Source organism: Canis lupus, chromosome 10 (genome assembly GCF_011100685.1).
Source record: "Canis lupus familiaris isolate Mischka breed German Shepherd chromosome 10, alternate assembly UU_Cfam_GSD_1.0, whole genome shotgun sequence".
Lineage (NCBI taxonomy): Eukaryota > Metazoa > Chordata > Mammalia > Carnivora > Canidae > Canis > Canis lupus.
In genome coordinates, this window is record NC_049231.1 from 24,682,105 (window position 1) to 24,699,863 (window position 17,759).

Below are 17,759 nucleotides of genomic sequence, written 5' to 3' on the forward strand. Positions count from 1 at the left end.
TACAAGCCCTGACCTTGTGCCAGACACAGGGCTAGGCACAGAGGATGTGGAGGGACCATGACAGAGGAGTCCTTCGCCGTCGGTCGAGAAGCTTACAAACTGTCTTTGTGTGTTTTTGTAAGCTACCTCAAATCTTCCATCGAACAACGCAGAGAATTAATAAAGAAGCCCGGTCCCTGTTTTTCCTAATGAGGAAACCAAACGTGCCAACAAATCACTGTTGCAATCGTGTGAGCTGAATACCATACAAGAAGCCTGGGAACTCAAAGCACTAGCTCTGCAATGGCTGGCCCCATCCCCTCAGTCTGGCCTTCCTCCAATTTCCCATCTGAATGAAAGGCCCACCACCCAGCCAGCCACCCAGGCCACCACCCAGCCTGAAGCAAGCCCTCCTGCCCTGGCTCCTCCTACTTCCGGCCCTAGGTCACCCACCCTATCGCTGAGACCACCCCCCAGGGACCTCTGGACTCTGCCCAACTTCGCTGTCCATGGCTACCAGTCTTACTCAGGCCATCTCTTAGAGGAGCCACCCAAGAACTTCCTCCCTGGTCCTCTTGTTTCCACCCCAGCCCTTTCCCACCCACTGCCCATCCTGCGAATGTGTCACTGGGTCATTTCCCTGTTCTAACCATCTAAGGCTTCCCTTTGCTGTCTTTGGGCTAACATCTTGGCACAACCCAGTGGTTAGGATCATGGGCTCTGGAGCCTGAATCCCAGCTCTGCAACTCATTACCTGTGTGACCTTGAACGACCTACTTAACCTCTCTCTGCTTTAGATGAGGCAAAAGGAAAGGATGAGATAAATGAGAATGAGATAAATCAGATAATGATAATGATAGTCCCTACTATAGAGCTGTTGTGAGGATTGAAAGTTAATGAATATTATATTGAGAAGGTCCTTGTGATCCAGACCCTGTTGAGGTCCCCAAACTCACTGGTTCTTATCTCCCTATAAATCAGCTGAAGTACTTTTTTAATTCCCTGAGACAATCAAATTCCATCTCTCTCTCCCTCTTCCCTGCAACCCTTCTGAGCTGAAGCTGGACCCAGGGCCCAGTTCTTCTTCCCCACTGGATCTCCAAAGCCGGACACACAGTATGTTGAGTGAATGAAAGAGATAGGTAATGTGTTTGGGTTCTGAGGGATGAGTAGGAGTTTTCCTGGTAAAGAAGTGTTTGAGGCAAGACTAAAAGAACTTGCTCCGTCCCAGTGTTTGGAGAACAGAAGAGAGGTAAGACTGGAGAGAAGGGCTGAGTTCAATCCAGACCTTTCTGTTGGGCAGAGGATATTCATGAAGGGAAGGTTCTTGTGAGAGTGTGGAAGTCACAGGAGACACTGAGGCCAGGAGCTGGGGTGTGTGGCTAAACTCCAGGGGAGCAATGGGATGGCCTGAATCAGGGCAGCAGCAGTGGGAATGCAAGGAAGAGGGAGGTTTGAGAGATTGAGGACTTAATATCATCTCCTAAATACTTTTCCTGAATACCTCCTAGAAATGATATTAGGGCATCATGGGAATAAAGAGCTGAAGTAGCATTTCCCCCTGTCTTCAAGTAGCTCAAATCCTAGGAGAGGCAGACAGACCTAAAAATAAAAATATGGATGCAGAGAAGGCCAAATTAAGTATCACTGCAGCCAGCCTTACATAGATATCTCTACACGTGTAAAATCTGCAAAGTGAAGCACCATACATTTCTGAATGCCTCTCAAGGCTTTTTTTAAGTTCTCAAATTTTTATTTGGTTTAAATACACTACAGTACATTTCCACAGCCCACCAACTTTTAGAGGCACTGTAGAGGCTTAGAGGAGCGCGCTGCTACTACATAGCAGCCCTGTGACCTTGGACAAGCTACTAAATTGTCTTAGCCCAAGTCCATGTTACTTATCATATGAAGATGAGTGAGGAATGGCAAGGGGAGAGAACAAAATGGGGCTGTGAGTAGGGGTATGGGTGGTGTGGGTAGAGGCAAGATCCTTCAGGGCCTTGTGAGCTACCATAAAGGTTTTGGACTTATTTATTATTATTATTTTTTAAAGACTTATTTATTTATTTATTCATGATAGACACACACACAGAGAGAGAGAGAGGCAGAGACACAGGCAGAGGGAGAAGCAGGCTCCATGCAGGGAGCCCGATGCGGGACTCGATCCCGGGATTCCAGGACCGGGCCCTGGGCCAAAGGCAGGCATCAAACCGCTGAGCCGCCCAGGGATCCCTGGACTTATTTATTATTAAGATATTTATTTATTGGGGCGCCTGAGTGACTCAGTGGTTGAGTGTTTGCCTTCAGCTCAGGTCGTGATCCCCAGGTCCTGGAATGGAGTCCTGCATTGGGCCCCCTGCATGGAGCCTGCTCCTCCCTCTGTCTGTGTCTCTGCCTCTCTGTGTATCTCTCATGAATAAATAAATAAAATCTTAAAAAAAAAGATATTTATTTGTTATTAGAGAGAGCACACGAGCAGGGGGGAGGGGTGGGGAGAAGGAGAGGGAGAAGCCGACTTCACACTGCTCATGTTGAGCAGGGAGCCCAACACAAAGCTCTTTCCCAGGACCCTGAGATCATAACCTGAGCTGAAGTCAGATGCTTAACTGACTGAGCCACCCAGGAGCCTCAATTTATTTAAGTAATTTCTACGCCCAAGGTGTGGCTCGAATCCACAACCTGGAGATCATCCCACACTCCATGGACTGAGCCAGCCAGGTGCTTCAAAGTATCAGACTTTATTATTAATTTAGTGGGAAGGTACTGGGGTTGTTTTTTGGTCCAATTCATGATCACTTTTCTTTTCTTTCTTTTTTTTAAGATTATGTATTTATATATTCATGAGAAACACAGAGAGAAATAGAGGCAGAGACACAGGCAGAAGGAGAAGCAGGCTCCGTACAGGCAGGGAGCCCCATGTGGGACTCGATCCCCAGAGCCCAGGATCACGCCCTCGGCCGGCCCAAGGCAGGCGCTAAACCGCCGAGCCACCACTGAGCCACCCAGGGATCCCCAATGATCATTTTTCAATTGAGATGTAATCTGCCTACTTAAGTGCAACGATCTTAACTGTCAAGTTTGATGCGTTGTTTTTTGTTTTTTGTTTAAGATTTTATTTTTAAGTAACCTCTATGCCCAATGTAGGGCTTGAACTCACAACCCTGTTAACAAGAGCTGCATGCCCTACTGACTGCCAGGCCCCCACCTGTGTAACCCACCCCCCTAGAAGAAGATAGGAAACATTCCTATCACCCCAGAAAGGTCCCGCCTGCTCCTTTCCAGATAAATCTCCCGCTTCCAGGGTCCTGAAGGGGTCTAAGCAAACTGTGCCGGCTTTTGAGAGGATCCCTCTGGCCGGGCGCAGCGCACCGCCCCGCCCGGGACGGAGAGGAAGAGCGACAGCCCCGCCGGGCAGGTGAGGTCGGGATCGCGCCCACGTTGCCTAGCAACCAGGAAGCGCGGTCGAAGGGCGGCCGGCTCCGCGGGGGCCCACGGGGAGGCCCCGCCCTACGTCGCGCCGCGTCGCGTTGGGGGGCGGGCAGAGGCTTCTTATTGGTCTGTTCTCCGGAAGCGACGGGATTCGGAATCTCGCCCGAAGTCGGCTGCGCGTGGGAGCGCGGTGCATGGCGGCGCGTGGCGCGTGGCGGGACCGGGTCGTGCGGCGGGTGCTCGCGCTCTCTCGCTGGAGCGAGGGCGTCTCCTGCTGAGCCTCAGTTTCCTCAGTTTGCAGAGGCTGCACACGCCCCGCACGGGGTACCCGGCGCCGCACCGCGCAGCCCCTCCGCCGGCCTGGGTGTGTGCGTGGGGGGCGCTCAGCGGCGGGGACGCGCCCGAGGGGGTTCGGGAACGCCCACCGCCCCACACGGCGCGTGACTGAGCCTCCCGCCCCCAGGGCCCCGGCGCAGGCGCGATGTTCGTCCTGGTGGAGATGGTGGACACCGTGCGGATCCCCCCGTGGCAGTTTGAGAGGAAGCTCAACGACTCCATTGCCGAGGAGCTGAACAAAAAGTTGGCCAACAAGGTACCGGGGGCCCACGGGGTCGCTGACAGGCCCTGGCACGGGAGGCCCAGCGCTGCCCTCCTGCCCGCTGCAGGCCTCCCCGGTCACGCCAAACCCTGGCCTTGGACAAGTAGCTTAACTTCTCCGAGCTCAGTTACTTCACCTGCACGTGGGATGTTGGAGTCAAAACAGAAACTGGGGAAATGCCAGATTGCACCCTGTTGGATTACCCGCTCTGGGCCTCAGCTTCCATTTGTAAAATGGAAATAATGATGGCTGTCACACACTGTGTCTGTGAAGATGGACAGTGGTTTAGAGTTAACCATCATTAAGGGGCCCCTGGGTGGCTCCGTCCCTGAAGGATCGGCCTTCAGCTCCTGATCGCAGGGTCTTGGGATTGAGCCCCACATTCAGCTCCCTGCTCAGTGAGGTGTCTGCTTCTCCCTCTCCTCCCTGCTCATGCTCTCTTGCGCTGTCTCTGTCTCGCAAATAAATAGAGTTAACCATCAGGAGATTTATTCTTTTCTTTTTTTTTAAGATTTTGTTTATTAATTCATGAGAGACACAGAGGTAGAGGGAGAAGCAGGCTCCATGCAAGGAGCGCACGCGTTCTCTCTCTCTGTTAAATATATCTTTTTTTTTAAGATTTTATTTATTGATTCATGATAGACACAGAAAGAGGCAGAGACACAGGCAGAGGGAGGAGAAGCAGGCTCTATGCAAGGAACCCGATGTGGGACTCGATCCCAGGAATCTGGGATCATGCCCTGAGCCAAAGGCAGACGCTCAACCACTGAGCCACTCAGGTGTCCCAATAAATATATATATTTTTTAAAATGAAGATTTTGGGATGCCTGACTAAACTGCTCAGCAATTTAGCGCCTGCCTTTGGCCCAGGGCGTGATCCTGGAGTCCTGGGATCCAGTCCCACATCGGGCTCCCTGCAGGGAGCTTGCTTCCCCCTCTGCCTGTGTCTCTGCCTCTTTCTCTCTCTCTCTCTTTCTGTGTCTCATGAATAAATAAATAAAATCTTTTTAAAAAATGAAGATTTTATTTATTTGAAAGAGAAAAAGAGAGAGAAAGCACAAGCACGGTGGGGGGCAGAGGGGGAGGGAGAAGCACTCTGCTGAGCAGGGAGCCTGACTTGGGACTCAATCCTAGGACCCTGGGATCATGACCTGAGCTCAAAGCAGATGCTTCACCAACAGAGCTACCCAGGTACCCTGGGGATTCATTTTTGAGAGTGGGAAAGGGCTGTGCAGAGAGAAGAGTTGGGCAGGCAAAGGAAACTGCATGTGTAAAGGCCCTGTGGCAGGAGGGAATATTTCATCCATCATAACCTGGAGGAGGACTGGTGTGGCCTGGAGAGGAAGAGAGGAGAGTAAGCTGGAAAGGTGGCAGGAGCCAAACCACATGGGGCCTGCAGGATGTCATGGCAGTATTGATTTCCATCTGTAGAATAGCAGGAGGTGATAGGCTGAGAAGGAGCAAGAGGAAGGTTGGCTGGCTTTAGACAGGAGGCCAGTCCCTTCTGTAGATAGAGGCTGAGATCATGGAAGGGAGTTGTTTGCAGCTGTTGGTGGAGAGAACTCATGAAGTCCTTAGTGATTGGCTTCCAGTTACGTTGTGAGGTAGAAGGTAGAGGGGGTCAGTGGAGGGATGAAGTGTGAGCATAGTGGTGACAGAAGGTGTGAAAAGTCCAAGAAGGTAAAAAAAGTAAAAAAAAAAAAAAAAAAAAAAAAAAACTGTTTAAAAAAAAGGGGATCCCTGGGTGGCTCAGCGGTTTAGCGCCTGCCTTTGGCCCAGGGTGCGATCCTGGAGTCCCGGGATCGAGTCCCACATCGGGCTCCTGGCATGGAGCCTGCTTCTCCCTCCTCCTGTGTTTCTGCCTCTCTCTCTCTGTGTCTATCATAAATAAATAAATTAAAAAAAAAAAAGCTGTTAAAAGTCCAAGAAGGGAATGTAGCCCTTTGGGGTATGGGTCCTTCAGGGACCTGTTCAGACGAGTCTTTTATATTAGAATCATTTGAGAGGAAGCTGCACAGAAGAGGTCTGTGGTCTGGCCAAGGGCACAGATCTTTTTTTTTTTTTTTTTTTTTAAGATTTTATTTATTTAATTATGAGAGACACACAAAGAGAGGCGGAGACACAGGCAGAGGGAGAAGCAGGCTCCATGCAGGTACCCAATGTGGGACACGATCCCATCCAGGCCTCCCAAGGGCACAGATCTTGTGCAAGGCAGCCAGGCTCTGTGGCTCATTGTGGTGAGGTCCGGCCCGGACTTGGAGTTCTCTGAGCTTCTTGCTAATCCTTGAACAGTCCTGCAGGGTGTGTATTGGGAGGTGATGACACTGGTGGCAGGTAAGCAGGCTGGTGATTTGGGGCACGGTGGGCATGGGGTATGAGATGCCCTGTGTCTAGTCTCAGAGCCTCGGGCACGTGTCCCTCTGCCACCCTCAGTCCCTGTGGCCACGGCTGTGTGCCTGATACTTTGTGAGCAGGTGGGGTTTAGCCCGGACTCTGACATTCACTGAGCCATGAGCTCCAGCAAGAGCCGGAGACTTTGGGGAGTGTAGGTTTAGGGTTTCCCTGCCAGTGATCCTTACTGGTAATAATAGTGATCTGTGTTGACTGACTGTTACTACTTCCAGCATGTGAGTCAGATGCTGGCATGGGTGTCACATCCATTACCTCTTGTTATTTAACACACCTGCAGCCTGGTTGGTCCAGTTTTGCAGATGGGGGAAACTGAGGCTCAGAGAAGTGACCTTGGAGGTCACATAGTGGGTGGTGGAACTGGCGCTGTAACCTGGATCTGTCTTGTCACAAAGGCCCTCCTCCTTCCAGAGTGCCGCATCCTTTGGAGGCTCCTTACCCTTGGATACCTCAGACGGTGCCCCAACTCGTTTCTAGCTGCCCCGAGTGGTGAGGGTCTCAGGAGAGAATGCTGGGGAGCTGGGCCTCTGTGTCCTCTGTGTGCACGCGCATTTGTACGTATATATGTATGTACGTCGATGCCCATAGGTCGTGTACAGCGTGGGGCTCTGCATCTGTCTGTTCGACATCACCAGGCTGGAGGACGCCTATGTGTTCCCAGGGGATGGCGCATCGCACACCAAAGGTAGGTGCCTTTTCCTCCTTGGGATTTTTGGTTGTGGGACTCCTGGTCTAGGGATTGGGAGACCCGAGGCCTAGTCCTGACTCTGCCAGCAATGGACTGTGTGACAGTGAACAGAATCTTCCCGTCTGGGCCTCAGTTTCCTTGTCTATAAGAAATGGTGGACAAGGTGATTCTTTTTTTTTTTTTTTAAGATTTTATTTGGGATCCCTGAGTGGCGCAGCGGTTTGGCGCTTGCCTTTGGCCCAGGGCCCGATCCTGGGGACCCGGGATCGAATCCCACATCGGGCTCCCGGTGCATGGAGCCTGCTTCTCCCTCTGCCTGTGTCTCTGCCTCTCTCCCTCTCTCTGTGTGACTGTCATAAATAAATAAAAATTTATTTAAAAAAAAAAAGATTTTATTTATTTATTCATGAGAGACAGAGAGAGAGAGAGAGAGAGGCAGAGACACAGGCAGAGGGAGAAGCAGGCTCCATGCAGGGAGCCCGATGTGGGACTCGATCCTGGGACCCCAGGATCACGCCCTGGGCCGAAGGCCGGCGTCAAATCGCTGAGCCAGCTGGGCTGCCTTTTCTTTTTTTTTTTTTCTTTTTTTTTTAATTTTTATTTATTATTTATGATAGTCACACGGAGAGAGAGAGAGAGAGAGGCAGAGACACAGAGGGAGAAGCAGGCTCCATGCATTGGGAGCCTGACGTGGGATTCGATCCCGGGTCTCCAGGATCGTGCCCTGGGCCAAAGGCAGGCGCCAAACCGCTGCGCCACCCAGGGATCCCTTCTTTTTCTTTTTTAAGGATTTATTGGTTTATTTGAGAGAGCGAGAGACTGATCTCATGACCCTGAGATCAAGACTTGAGCTGGGCTAAGAGTCCATCACTTAACTGACTGAGCCTCCCAGAGGCCCTGCACAAGACCATTCTTGAGGCCTCTCTGGCTCTGAGATTGTGGCTCCGAGTCTGTGCCCCCTGTGGTCTCGCTTATTACCGAGCTCTGCTCTTCCTGGTCCTCAGGCTGCTCAGTTCTGGTTGGGGGGGTGGCCAGACAGGTGTCGGGTGGCACTGGCATGGTCAGTGTTGGGTTAAAAGTGGGGAGCAGGGGCACCTGGCTTGCTCATTTGGTACAGCATGTGACTCTTGATCTTAGGGTTGTGAGTTCAAGACCCACATTGGGTGTAGGGATTACTTAAAAATAAAATCTTAAAAAAAATAAAATAAAAATGTGGAGAGCAGAGGGGAGTGGATCTGTCTTGGGGAGGAGGCAGGTTGGAGGGGAGGGGACTTTAAGGGGCCCTGGGACATAATGAGTACGTGTAGCCCCTGGATTCCAGTCCCAGCTATGCCGATTACGTGCTGTGAGACTAACCACTCCGTGCCTGTTTCCTTGCTGTGAGATGTAGTTAACAGTAGATTTTATATCACAGGACATTGTGAGAATAATAATATGTGCAAAGGTCTTTGGACGGGACCTTGGCACATGGGGCTCCGTGACTCATTGATTTGAACTATTTCTCCTGATTCTGGGATCTGCTAAATGAGTTCTTCCGGGCTGGCCTGTCCAGGGCTGGATGGGGTAGGGTGGCCTCCTGTGTCTGGTGGTTGGCAGACTGGTTGGTTGGGGGTGGGCATGAGGGTGGCTCATCTCTGCTGCACATGGTCTCATCTTTCCTTCCCGGAGATCAAGGCACCATGGTGCAGCTGAGCCCCTGTAGGAGCAGCTTTTCAAGCCTCTGCCTAAATCCCATTGGCCAGAGCAGGACTCCTGGCTGAGGCTGGCGGTGAGGGAAGGAAAAATAGATTCCACCTCTCGATAGGAGGCGCTGCAGTCACAGCAAAGAGGTGTGCTCCTGGAAGGGAAGGTTGGTTACCAGACCTGGACGTGTAGGGAGGGCGTTACCTTGGCTAGAGTTCTCAGGGAGGGAGTGGGGACCCTTCCCTCTCCTCCCAGGACCCAGCCACATCAGAAGCAGAGGGAAAGGGGGCCCCTGAGGTGGTTCGGGGCTAACCAGAGTGTAGGCCTGCCCCTGGCCATCAGCTTGGCGCTCAGGCCTGTGAATCCCAGCCTCTGGAGGTGAGCCCGCACGCATTAGAACGAGGAGCTGGGTGCTGCTCGCATGAGGAAGTGTGAGGAGCCCTGTCTCGGTCAGCCTCTGGGCACAGAGATGTGGAGCATTCCAGAACGCACCATGAGGCTGCCTGGTGTCTGTGTCCAGGAATCCAGACACTCGAGTCCACAGAGACATCGCCAAGCTCTGCAGGCAGCCCTAGGAAACAGGCTGGATTGGTACGCGCTCGGAACATTTAGCAGAAAAATAAAATGGTGACGTGAAAATAAGACCACAGGGCCTCAAAAAAAAAAAAAAAAAAAAAAAAAAAAAAAAACCACAGGGCCTCTTTACAGAGAAGAACGCACTCCAGCCAAGCCCAGTCTGCCTTTAGGTGGTGTTCTGGAGACGAGTGGTAAGAGGTGCCAGAACTTCAAGGAAAACTGGAAAAGTTAAAATTGAAGTTCTGTTCTTTCATTTGGTTGTTTCTGCCACTTGGTGTAAGATTTTCACTGTCCCCCAACCCTAGTTCACCCTGGGCCCCCTGTGTCCTTGGGAACGGGTGTGAGGATTAGGGCAGATCACACGGTCCTGGATTTAATTCTGCTTCCCCCCGTCCCGTGTGGACCTTGAGCAGGTAACTTGCCTCTCTCGGTCTCGGGTTCCTTATCTGTAAAATGGGGTCACCATGTGCAGCTGTGAAGCCTGGCCTGGGCCACAGAGCACCGCATGGGGTGGTGGTATGTTGTGGGGATCATAGCATGTGTCACGGGATCACCACGTGTCAAGGCTGACCCTCCTCCCCTGCCCATTCCGGCCGCCACCCCGTCCACTGCCTCACCCAGGGCTGTGGCCAGGGTGTGCGGAGCAGGGCCTCTCCATACCTGCCTCCACTTTTGGCTTGAGGACTCTTCTTTTGCTTATTGCCTTGTACTTCCAACCCCCCTCCCCCACCACCGCCGGGGCCAGATTGCATCACTTGTCTCAGCAAGTGTCTCCACAAAGTGCGCCTTTGTGACTTGTAACACCGAGCTCCGTTCAGCCTCATCTCTTGTCACTGTAACAGGTGCCAGTGCCATGTGCCCCATGCTCCCGAGGCTGGCCACACCTGGCCTCCCCCAGGGGAGCCCCTCTTGACTGGCCCTGCCACCCCTGCCCTGCTCTGAGCTGGGACTGGTGTCGTGCCCACCATTTGCTTTGTTCCATTGTTTTTTCCCCTAAGTTGTGCTACGATACGTATAATATAAAATTTACCATTTTAACTATTTTTAGTGCACAGCTCCGTGGCATCGTGTATAGTCATCGTTGTGGAATCACCACCAACCTTTCAATCCTTCCAGACTCACACTCTGTCCCTCTTACACATTCCGCCTTCATTCCACCCCTCTCCGGGGCTCTGGAATCCACTATTGTACTTTTTTTTTTTTTAGATTTTATTTTATTTAATTTATTTTTTTATTTTTTAAAGACTTTATTTACGTATTCATGAAAGACACAGAGAGAGAAAGGCTGAGGTGTAGGCAGAGGAAGAAGCAGTCTCCAGGCAGGGAGCCTGATGTGGGACTCGATCCTGAGACTGCAGGATCATGCTCTGAGCCAGGGGCAGGTGCTCAACCGCTGAGCCACCCAGGCGTCCCAGATTTTATTTATTTATTCATGAGAGTCACACACAGAGAGGCAGAGACACAGGTAGAGGGGGAAGCAGGCTCTCTGTGAGGGGCCCAATGCAGGACTCGATCCCGGGATCTTGGGATCACAGCCTGAGCCGAAGGCAGATACTCAACCACTGAGCCACCAGGCACCCTCACTGTTGTACTTTCTGTGTCTGTGAATTTTTCTCCGGGTTACTGCACGTAAGGGGGGACAGTGTCTGCCCTTAGCACAAACTCACCACGTCCCCAGGCAGACCTGCTTCTCCTGGGACAAGGTCTTCCTCTTACTGACCCTGCAGACCCACCCGTTCTGGCTTTCCAGGCTTCCCATCTGCCCATGAAACACCCTGGAACTTTAGGTGGGGCTCTTGGGAGATGGCTCCAAATACAGCACTGCCCCGGCTGGCCCTCCCGCTGGGCTGTGGCCTCCTTTTTGTTTGTAATTGAGATCTAATCTACATGCCACAAAATTCACCCTTGTAAAGCTTACGATTCAGTAGCTCTTAGGATATTCATAGAGCTGTGCAACCATCACCATGATCTAATTCCAGAACATTTTCCCCACCTCAAAAAGAAACCACGCACCTATCAGTCACTTCTCATTCTCCCTCCTCCAGCCGCGGACAACCACTGATCTACCCTCTGTGTCTGGATTCGCCTAATCTGGACATTTTGGATAAATGGAATCACACAGTATGCGGTCTTCTGTAACTGGTTTATTTCACGTAGCATAGCATCCTTGAGGTTCATCCGTGTCATTCAGTGTGTCTGTACTCCCTTTTTAAGACCGAGTAATATTCCATTATACGGATAGACTGCGTGATGTTCATCCGCTCACCTGTTGGTGGGTGCTTGGATTGGCCACCATGTGCCTTCGGCTGTGGCTGTTCCAGACTCGAGCTCCCTGGGCACGAGACCACCTGCCGTTCTGCCCCCATAAGCCCAGTGCCCAAACCGGCCCTGGCACACACTTGGTGGGAGGCTCTGTGGGGATTTGCTAAGCTGAGCCGAACGTTGGGTCACATGGGGGACAGGGTTTTTCCATCCTGTGGACTTGTGACCGCTGGCTGCCCTCATCTGCTCTCTGCAAGGTCAGCATGACGCGCTCGTCACAGGGAGGGAGGGGGTACCACCTGCCTCCTCTGCTTTCCTCAGGCATCCTGCCTGGTGGGGCTGCGCAGCAGCAGCCTGGAAGGAGCCGGGGCCGCCGGGCCCTACTGGCCCTGGGCAGCGTCGGCGGAGTAGGTTAGTGGCTGCAGCCCGTGTTCGGGATGGAAGCTGCCAGAGGAAGGCACATTCCACCCTGTGGCCGTTTGCTGGTCCCGAAAGTCTCGGGGTCTTCCCATGGCAGAACAGGGTGGAAGGGCGTGTGGCTGAGCGGCCTGCGCAGCTGTCCAAACTGCTTCCCCATCGTCACAGTGGGGAAGCCTTGACCACTGGTGTGGGTGGGTTGCGATGGGCACTGCGTGACCAGCAGGAAGTAGCCTCGTGTGGTTGCTAGCTCTGGCGGTGTTGGGGTCCATGTTGCTCACCCCTTTGGGGCTCGAAGGGGCAGGAGTGATGAGGTAACGGCTCCCGCCGGGCCTGTGGATCAGGCTGTGATGTGGGCACAGACCTCACCTGATACTTTCCCGGGGGTGTGGTGACCGCGACCACCTAGGGCAGGGCCTGAGAACCCACAGAGGAATTTTTGTTGGGTGCTTGCCTCTGCGTCCCCGTGGCCCCCCTGAATCTCAGGGCACTTTTAGCATCCTGTTCCAGGTCAGAGCTATGCCTGGGGCAAACTCCCATCAGAGGGAGACGGAGAACTTGTTTCCAAACCTGGCTCCCTTTGCCAGTTGCTTCTGCCCATTTTAGAATTTAAGGGAGTAAGTCTAGAGGAAGAGTGGGAGTGGACTATGGAGTCATCTGCGGCCCAGAGTCTGGGTTCAGGAGTGACTTGTCTGCTGGGTTTGGGGGCCAGCCCTTGGGTCCAGGGCCTCTGCTGCTGGCCTGTTATGGGGGCTGTGCTGTGGCCTTGCGGGGGACGAGGTGTGGGTCCCCCTAGTTCAGCTGGCGGGTCTGGACCCACAGGGGTACGGGGTGTGGAGTGCCCAGCAGACTCCGGGGTAGCTGCAGGGCGTCCAGGTCAGTGGGCCAGCCAGTGGAGTCGGCCCTGGGAAGCCTGGGCCATTGCTCATGTGCCTGCTTGTCACTGACGCTCTTCCTTCACTTCCAGTCCATTTTCGCTATGTGGTGTTCCATCCGTTCCTGGATGAGATTCTGATCGGCAGGATCAAAGGCTGCAGCCCGGAGGGAGTGCACGGTAAAGGCCTGGGAGCACTCGGGGCAAGGGGCCCGGCCTAGGCCTCCTTTCAGCTTCTGTGCTGGGCCACATGGTTGGGGGGGGTGGGGAGGGTCAGATTCAGACGCTGTGCTGTCAGGGAAGCTCGTGTGTGGAGGATACGCAGCCCCCTCGTGCTCACGTAACAGTGCAGGGCCTTGGCCAGCCGGGGGGCTTCCCTGTGAGACCTTGTTCAAGACAGAGGGCCTCGGGCCCAGGTGCTCACCAGACCCTATTTTGCATGGTGTCCAGCATAAGTTTTGGTGGCTAAATGGCGTAGGTAGAGGCGCAGGGATCTGAGGTATGTGTGTGTGGGGGGGAGGGGGTTCCCATTTCCATGGCGACAACTGCCATGTCCCATGCTGTCACTTTCTTCATTTGTTCCAGTCTCTCTAGGGTTCTTTGACGACATTCTCATCCCCCCTGAGTCTCTGCAGCAGCCAGCCAAGTTGTATCCTCCCAAGGTTAAAGTGGGGCACAGGGGAGCTCAGGTCTTTCCAAAGGACAGTCTATGCTCCTTCGGGTGACCCTGGCTCCTGTGGGCCGGTACTGCTGATCTCCGTGCCCACTGCCCAGCCCACACTTGTGCCCTGGAAGTGCTGACCTGCCCGTGCTTCCCATGCTGACCGTGGTGGTGTCCACGTGCCTGGGCGTGTAGGTGGTGCTCTGTTCACTTTGCTTAGGTTGTCCTCTCAGGGATCACTCCAGAATCCTCGCCCTGGAGAGGTTTGCCCTGTGGGGCTCGCCTCCCTACTTCCCTGCTGTGCAAACAGTACCGTTGGCTGGCGTTTGAGGGCTTGACTGTGCCTGATGCTGGGCTGGGCTGTTTCCCTCCGCTGGGTTCCCCCTTTGCCCCACGCCGGCCCTTGCCCTGTTGCACTGGGGCTGTTTCTGGGGTCCTCGCTGAGACTGCTCACCAGAATGGACCCTGTCTTGTCAGGACTGTGCCCACAGTGCCCAGCAGGGGACCTGGCACGCGGGGCCGCCACTAGAGGGCGCGCTGGCTGCTCTGCGTGGGCTGAGCGAGGGGCCTGGGGCTTTGCAGGGGTTTGCAGGGCGCTGCCCTCACCAGCTCTCGAGGCCACCGCGGCTGGGCCGGTGTGTGGCTGGGCCCGTGTGCATGTACGGCGGACCAGGGGCGGGGTCTGTGCGGGACTCCGGGCTCGTCAGAAAACCTGGCCCTGCCTGGCTGGACCTCCCGCTGGCTGCGGGCCCTCGGGCCGGTGACCTTCCATTTGCCATGTCTGTCCTTCTGAAACCTGGGAAGGTCCTTGTGCTGGTTGTTGTCACAGGGCAGGGCTGGAAAGGACTGTGGGGTCGCACTGTGAGAGAACACGGGGTGGCTTTGGCTAGCACTGCAGGGCCGGCTGCGACCAGTGGAAAGCACTTCTCGTGTGTGTGGCCATGTCCCCTCCTCGCCACAGCCCCGCGAGGCCAGGCCAGGCAGCCAGGCCTTGCTACCGCCCCGTTCTGCACGCAGCACCCTGAAGCACAGACGGCGGGCCTGGCCCCGTCCCCGCTTGTGGAGCAGAGGCCCGAACGTGGCAGTTGGCCCGAGTCCGACCCGCAGGAAAAGGGCCCTGGGCAGCAAGAGGCGAGACTCGCTCTGCGCCTGAGCCGCCTTCCTGCTCTGGTGGCAGCCCACACCTTGCCCGGCCTTGCTTCTCCTTGACACCCCAACCAAGGAGCTCTCCCCCTAAAATTGGGTTTTCCTGGGGTTTCCTGTGGGCTCCTCGCCCCCGTTGTTACCTTGACCCCGCGCCGCGCCCAGTGACGAGGCGGAGCAGGTGTGGGTGTGGGAGTACGAGACGGAGGAAGGAGCGCACGACTTGTACATGGACACGGGTGAGGAGATCCGCTTCCGGGTGGTGGATGAGAGCTTTGTGGACACGTCCCCCACGGGGCCCAGCTCGGCCGAAGCCACGTCTTCCAGTGAGGAGCTGCCAAAGAAGGAGGCTCCGTACACGCTTGTGGTGAGTTGTGCGGACGCCGCGTGGCGGGGAACCGGGTGGCGGGAGCCACTTCCTAGGGTGTTGGCTTGGGGTTCCCCGCCTGGAACCCCTGTCCCTGTGGGTGTGTCTTAGGCGGTCACTCTCCCGGGGGAGCCTGTCCCCTTGGCCATGGCCTGAGGCTCGTGGGGGTGGGTAAGCTGCCACAGCGCTGGGGGGATAGCAGTGTCTGACCTGCCTGCGGTCGGGACAGAGCCCACGCCAGGTGACAAGGCGCGGAGGGAGAGAGCAAGGCAGGGGCTGGGGAGGGGGTTCAGGGGCCGGTGACCCTCCATGGCGGCTGCTCCCGAACCCGAGCCCCCGTGGGCATGGGGTGGCCGCAGAGCTGCGGCCAGCCTGGTGTCTACCCTCACGAAGTCAGACAGTGGCGTGTGACAAAGTAGGATGCATCTCCAGGGCCTGCTAGTAGGGTTTGCGGGTATAACGTGCCGCAGGTTGTCAAAAATCTGGGTGGCCGAGGGCATCTCCTCTGTGTTTGGAGGCTGGGGCTCGGGGTTGCTGGGCCTTTCTGGAGCCTTTCTTGGAGCATGCCCAGGACTGGCCTGCCGGTGCCCGTGTCTGGGCAGGCCTGGGGCTGCGGAAGGATACCTGACCTTGCTGGGGCCGGAGAGGGGAGTCCGGGCTGTGTTCCCATGTGGCCAGCTGGGTGCTGCATGGCTCCTGGATCTCCCCAGGTCCTTGTGGCTGGCATGAGCTTGCCTCGCTACTCCCTTGGCCCATGCAGGGTACCCAGGAGGGTGGCCCCCCTGCCTCCTGAGTCTCCTGAGGCCCGAAGGTAGACGCAACGTGCCTGTTTTTTCTCTACCCCCGGCAGGGATCCATCAGTGAGCCAGGCCTGGGCCTTCTGTCCTGGTGGACCAGCAGCTAGCACGGGGGCTCAACGGCGGACCTTGCCTGGTCCTGCAGACCCCAGCCCAGCCCCTGGGGAGGTGGTGCTGCTGGCCGTGAAGACACCAGCTCTGCAGTGTGTGTGCCTTGCATCCTGGCCCTGCTCCTGCTCAAGCTTCCCCCGAGGCCCCACTGTCCCTGTGGACCTCTGCCAGAGACATTTAATAAATCAAGGCCACATCAGTCAGGGAGGAACCAGTGATGTAAGGTCCCCAAGCTGCCACAGCTGAGACAGCGTGTCCTCTCCCCAGGCCACTTCTGGAGATGACCTCCCCTCTGGCGGGATGTGGGGGTTGACATTGTCGGTCTCAGGCTGGGCTCTGGGCTAAGTTTGGTGGCCTCCCTAAAATAAGAGCGAGAGGCCAGCCTGGGGTAGCTATAGCTCCTGTCACTTCCCCTCCCCCACTGGTGTTTGGAAGGTGGGGGCCTGGACTCAGCCCAGCCAGCGCCATCAAGCCAAGTGGAGGCTGTCAGCTTAGCTGGCGTAAGGTCAGGACTGGTGACCAGCCGTACAGCTGTCACTTTCAGACCTTGGCCACGCCAGGAACACTCAGGGTCTGCTGGTGACGCCAGGTCCCCAGCGAGGGCAAACACCGCATTGTTTATTCAGCAGAATGGCTTTCCAGATTCCTCCTGCCGCTTCACTCCTGCAGAACCCGCGGGCAGGCTTGCTCTCTAGCGCCCACGGGATGCCGGATTTCTATCAGGCAAATCGTGTGCCCTCCATGGAGTGCGCCTCCTTAGCTTGCATGGGCACCGGGGTGCGGACGTCACTCCAGGAGCAGCTGGAAGTGCCCCCTGCCACCCGGTGCCGTGGGCCAGGGGACCGTGCACAGCCTGGACCAGCTGTGGCCTTGGGTCTGTGCCCCGCTCGGGTGTCTGGGGGGCTGACCCTGTGCCCAGGGCAGGGCAGGATCCAATTCATCTTGGACCCTACCTCCTGGAACGTGAGGGAAGCTGTGCAGATGTTGGGGGGAGGGGAGGCTGCCCTGTGGGCAGGCCACTGTGTCACTTGCCCTTCACTGCAGTGGCAGGTCCAGCGGGAGTGTCTGCTGACTGCTACAAAAACCCACCCTGAGCCCTGGAGTCGGTACCGTGTACGGACACCACCACTCTCACACGGGGACAGTCACTGAGTTTGGATTCTTATTTTTTCATAAGAGTAAAGTTTCTTTAAAATCCTTGAGCCACCAGTGAAATGAGGCGGGAGAAAAATTTTAAATGGAGTCTTCTCATCAAAAATAAATACAGTTGAACGGAGTTGCTCAAGATCTGAAACAGACTAAAAACGGGAAGGCAGGGGAGCCGGAACATTCTTTTAAGAATACCCCCCCCCCCCCAACCATGGGTCAGTCGGCCGGCTGAGGGAAGGGAGGCCAGGAGGTCTGACCCCACTGTCTCGAGCAGGAAACCATGGCTGGATCGGGGCAGATCCAGTTCTGATGACGCGTGGGCTGTACTGGGGACCCCGCTGCAGGGTCCGAGGGGCAGGCGGGCAGGGGAGCTGGGCTGGATCTCACTGCTGCTGCAGTTCCTTCATCCTGTTGAGAGCACTGCCGGCGCGGAACCACTCAATCTGGGTCTCGTTGAAGGTGTGGTTCAGGAGGATGGTCTCTTGGGTCCCATTGGGGTGCTTGATGATGCACTTCAGGGGCTGTAGGGGGGAGGTGGAGTGGCTCTTAGGAACGTGGCCCTGGTGTCTGCCTTAAGGTCAGGAAGGTGGGGTGCTCCAAGGTGAGCCTCAGG

At 55.4% G+C, this 17,759-nt stretch overlaps 2 protein-coding genes across 3 annotated transcripts in view; one reads left to right on the top strand and one right to left on the bottom strand.

Annotated features, from left to right (window-relative positions):
- Positions 1 to 3,559: 3,559 nt before the first annotated feature.
- Positions 3,560 to 17,273, top strand: POLR3H (RNA polymerase III subunit H). 2 transcript variants are annotated; one of them, XM_038550424.1, is made up of 7 exons: positions 3,560 to 3,775; positions 3,875 to 4,003; positions 7,007 to 7,103; positions 13,012 to 13,098; positions 13,504 to 13,567; positions 14,888 to 15,089; positions 15,940 to 17,273. In XM_038550424.1, exons 2-7 carry the CDS (start codon positions 3,893 to 3,895, stop codon positions 15,991 to 15,993), a joined length of 615 nt encoding a protein of 204 aa, XP_038406352.1. In that variant the 5' UTR covers positions 3,560 to 3,775; positions 3,875 to 3,892; the 3' UTR covers positions 15,994 to 17,273. The 2 variants fall into 2 exon arrangements, with proteins under 2 accessions (XP_038406352.1, XP_038406353.1); XM_038550425.1 differs by lacking the exons at positions 3,560 to 3,775; positions 3,875 to 4,003; positions 7,007 to 7,103 and adding an exon at positions 11,876 to 12,038.
- The window catches only part of ACO2 (aconitase 2), a 56,322-nt gene continuing 55,700 nt past the window's right edge, over positions 17,138 to 17,759 (bottom strand). The window contains exon 18 of the mRNA XM_038550423.1: positions 17,138 to 17,667. Coding sequence (XP_038406351.1) covers positions 17,530 to 17,667 — 138 coding nt within the window. The 3' untranslated portion in view covers positions 17,138 to 17,529. The remainder of the gene's footprint in view (positions 17,668 to 17,759) is intronic.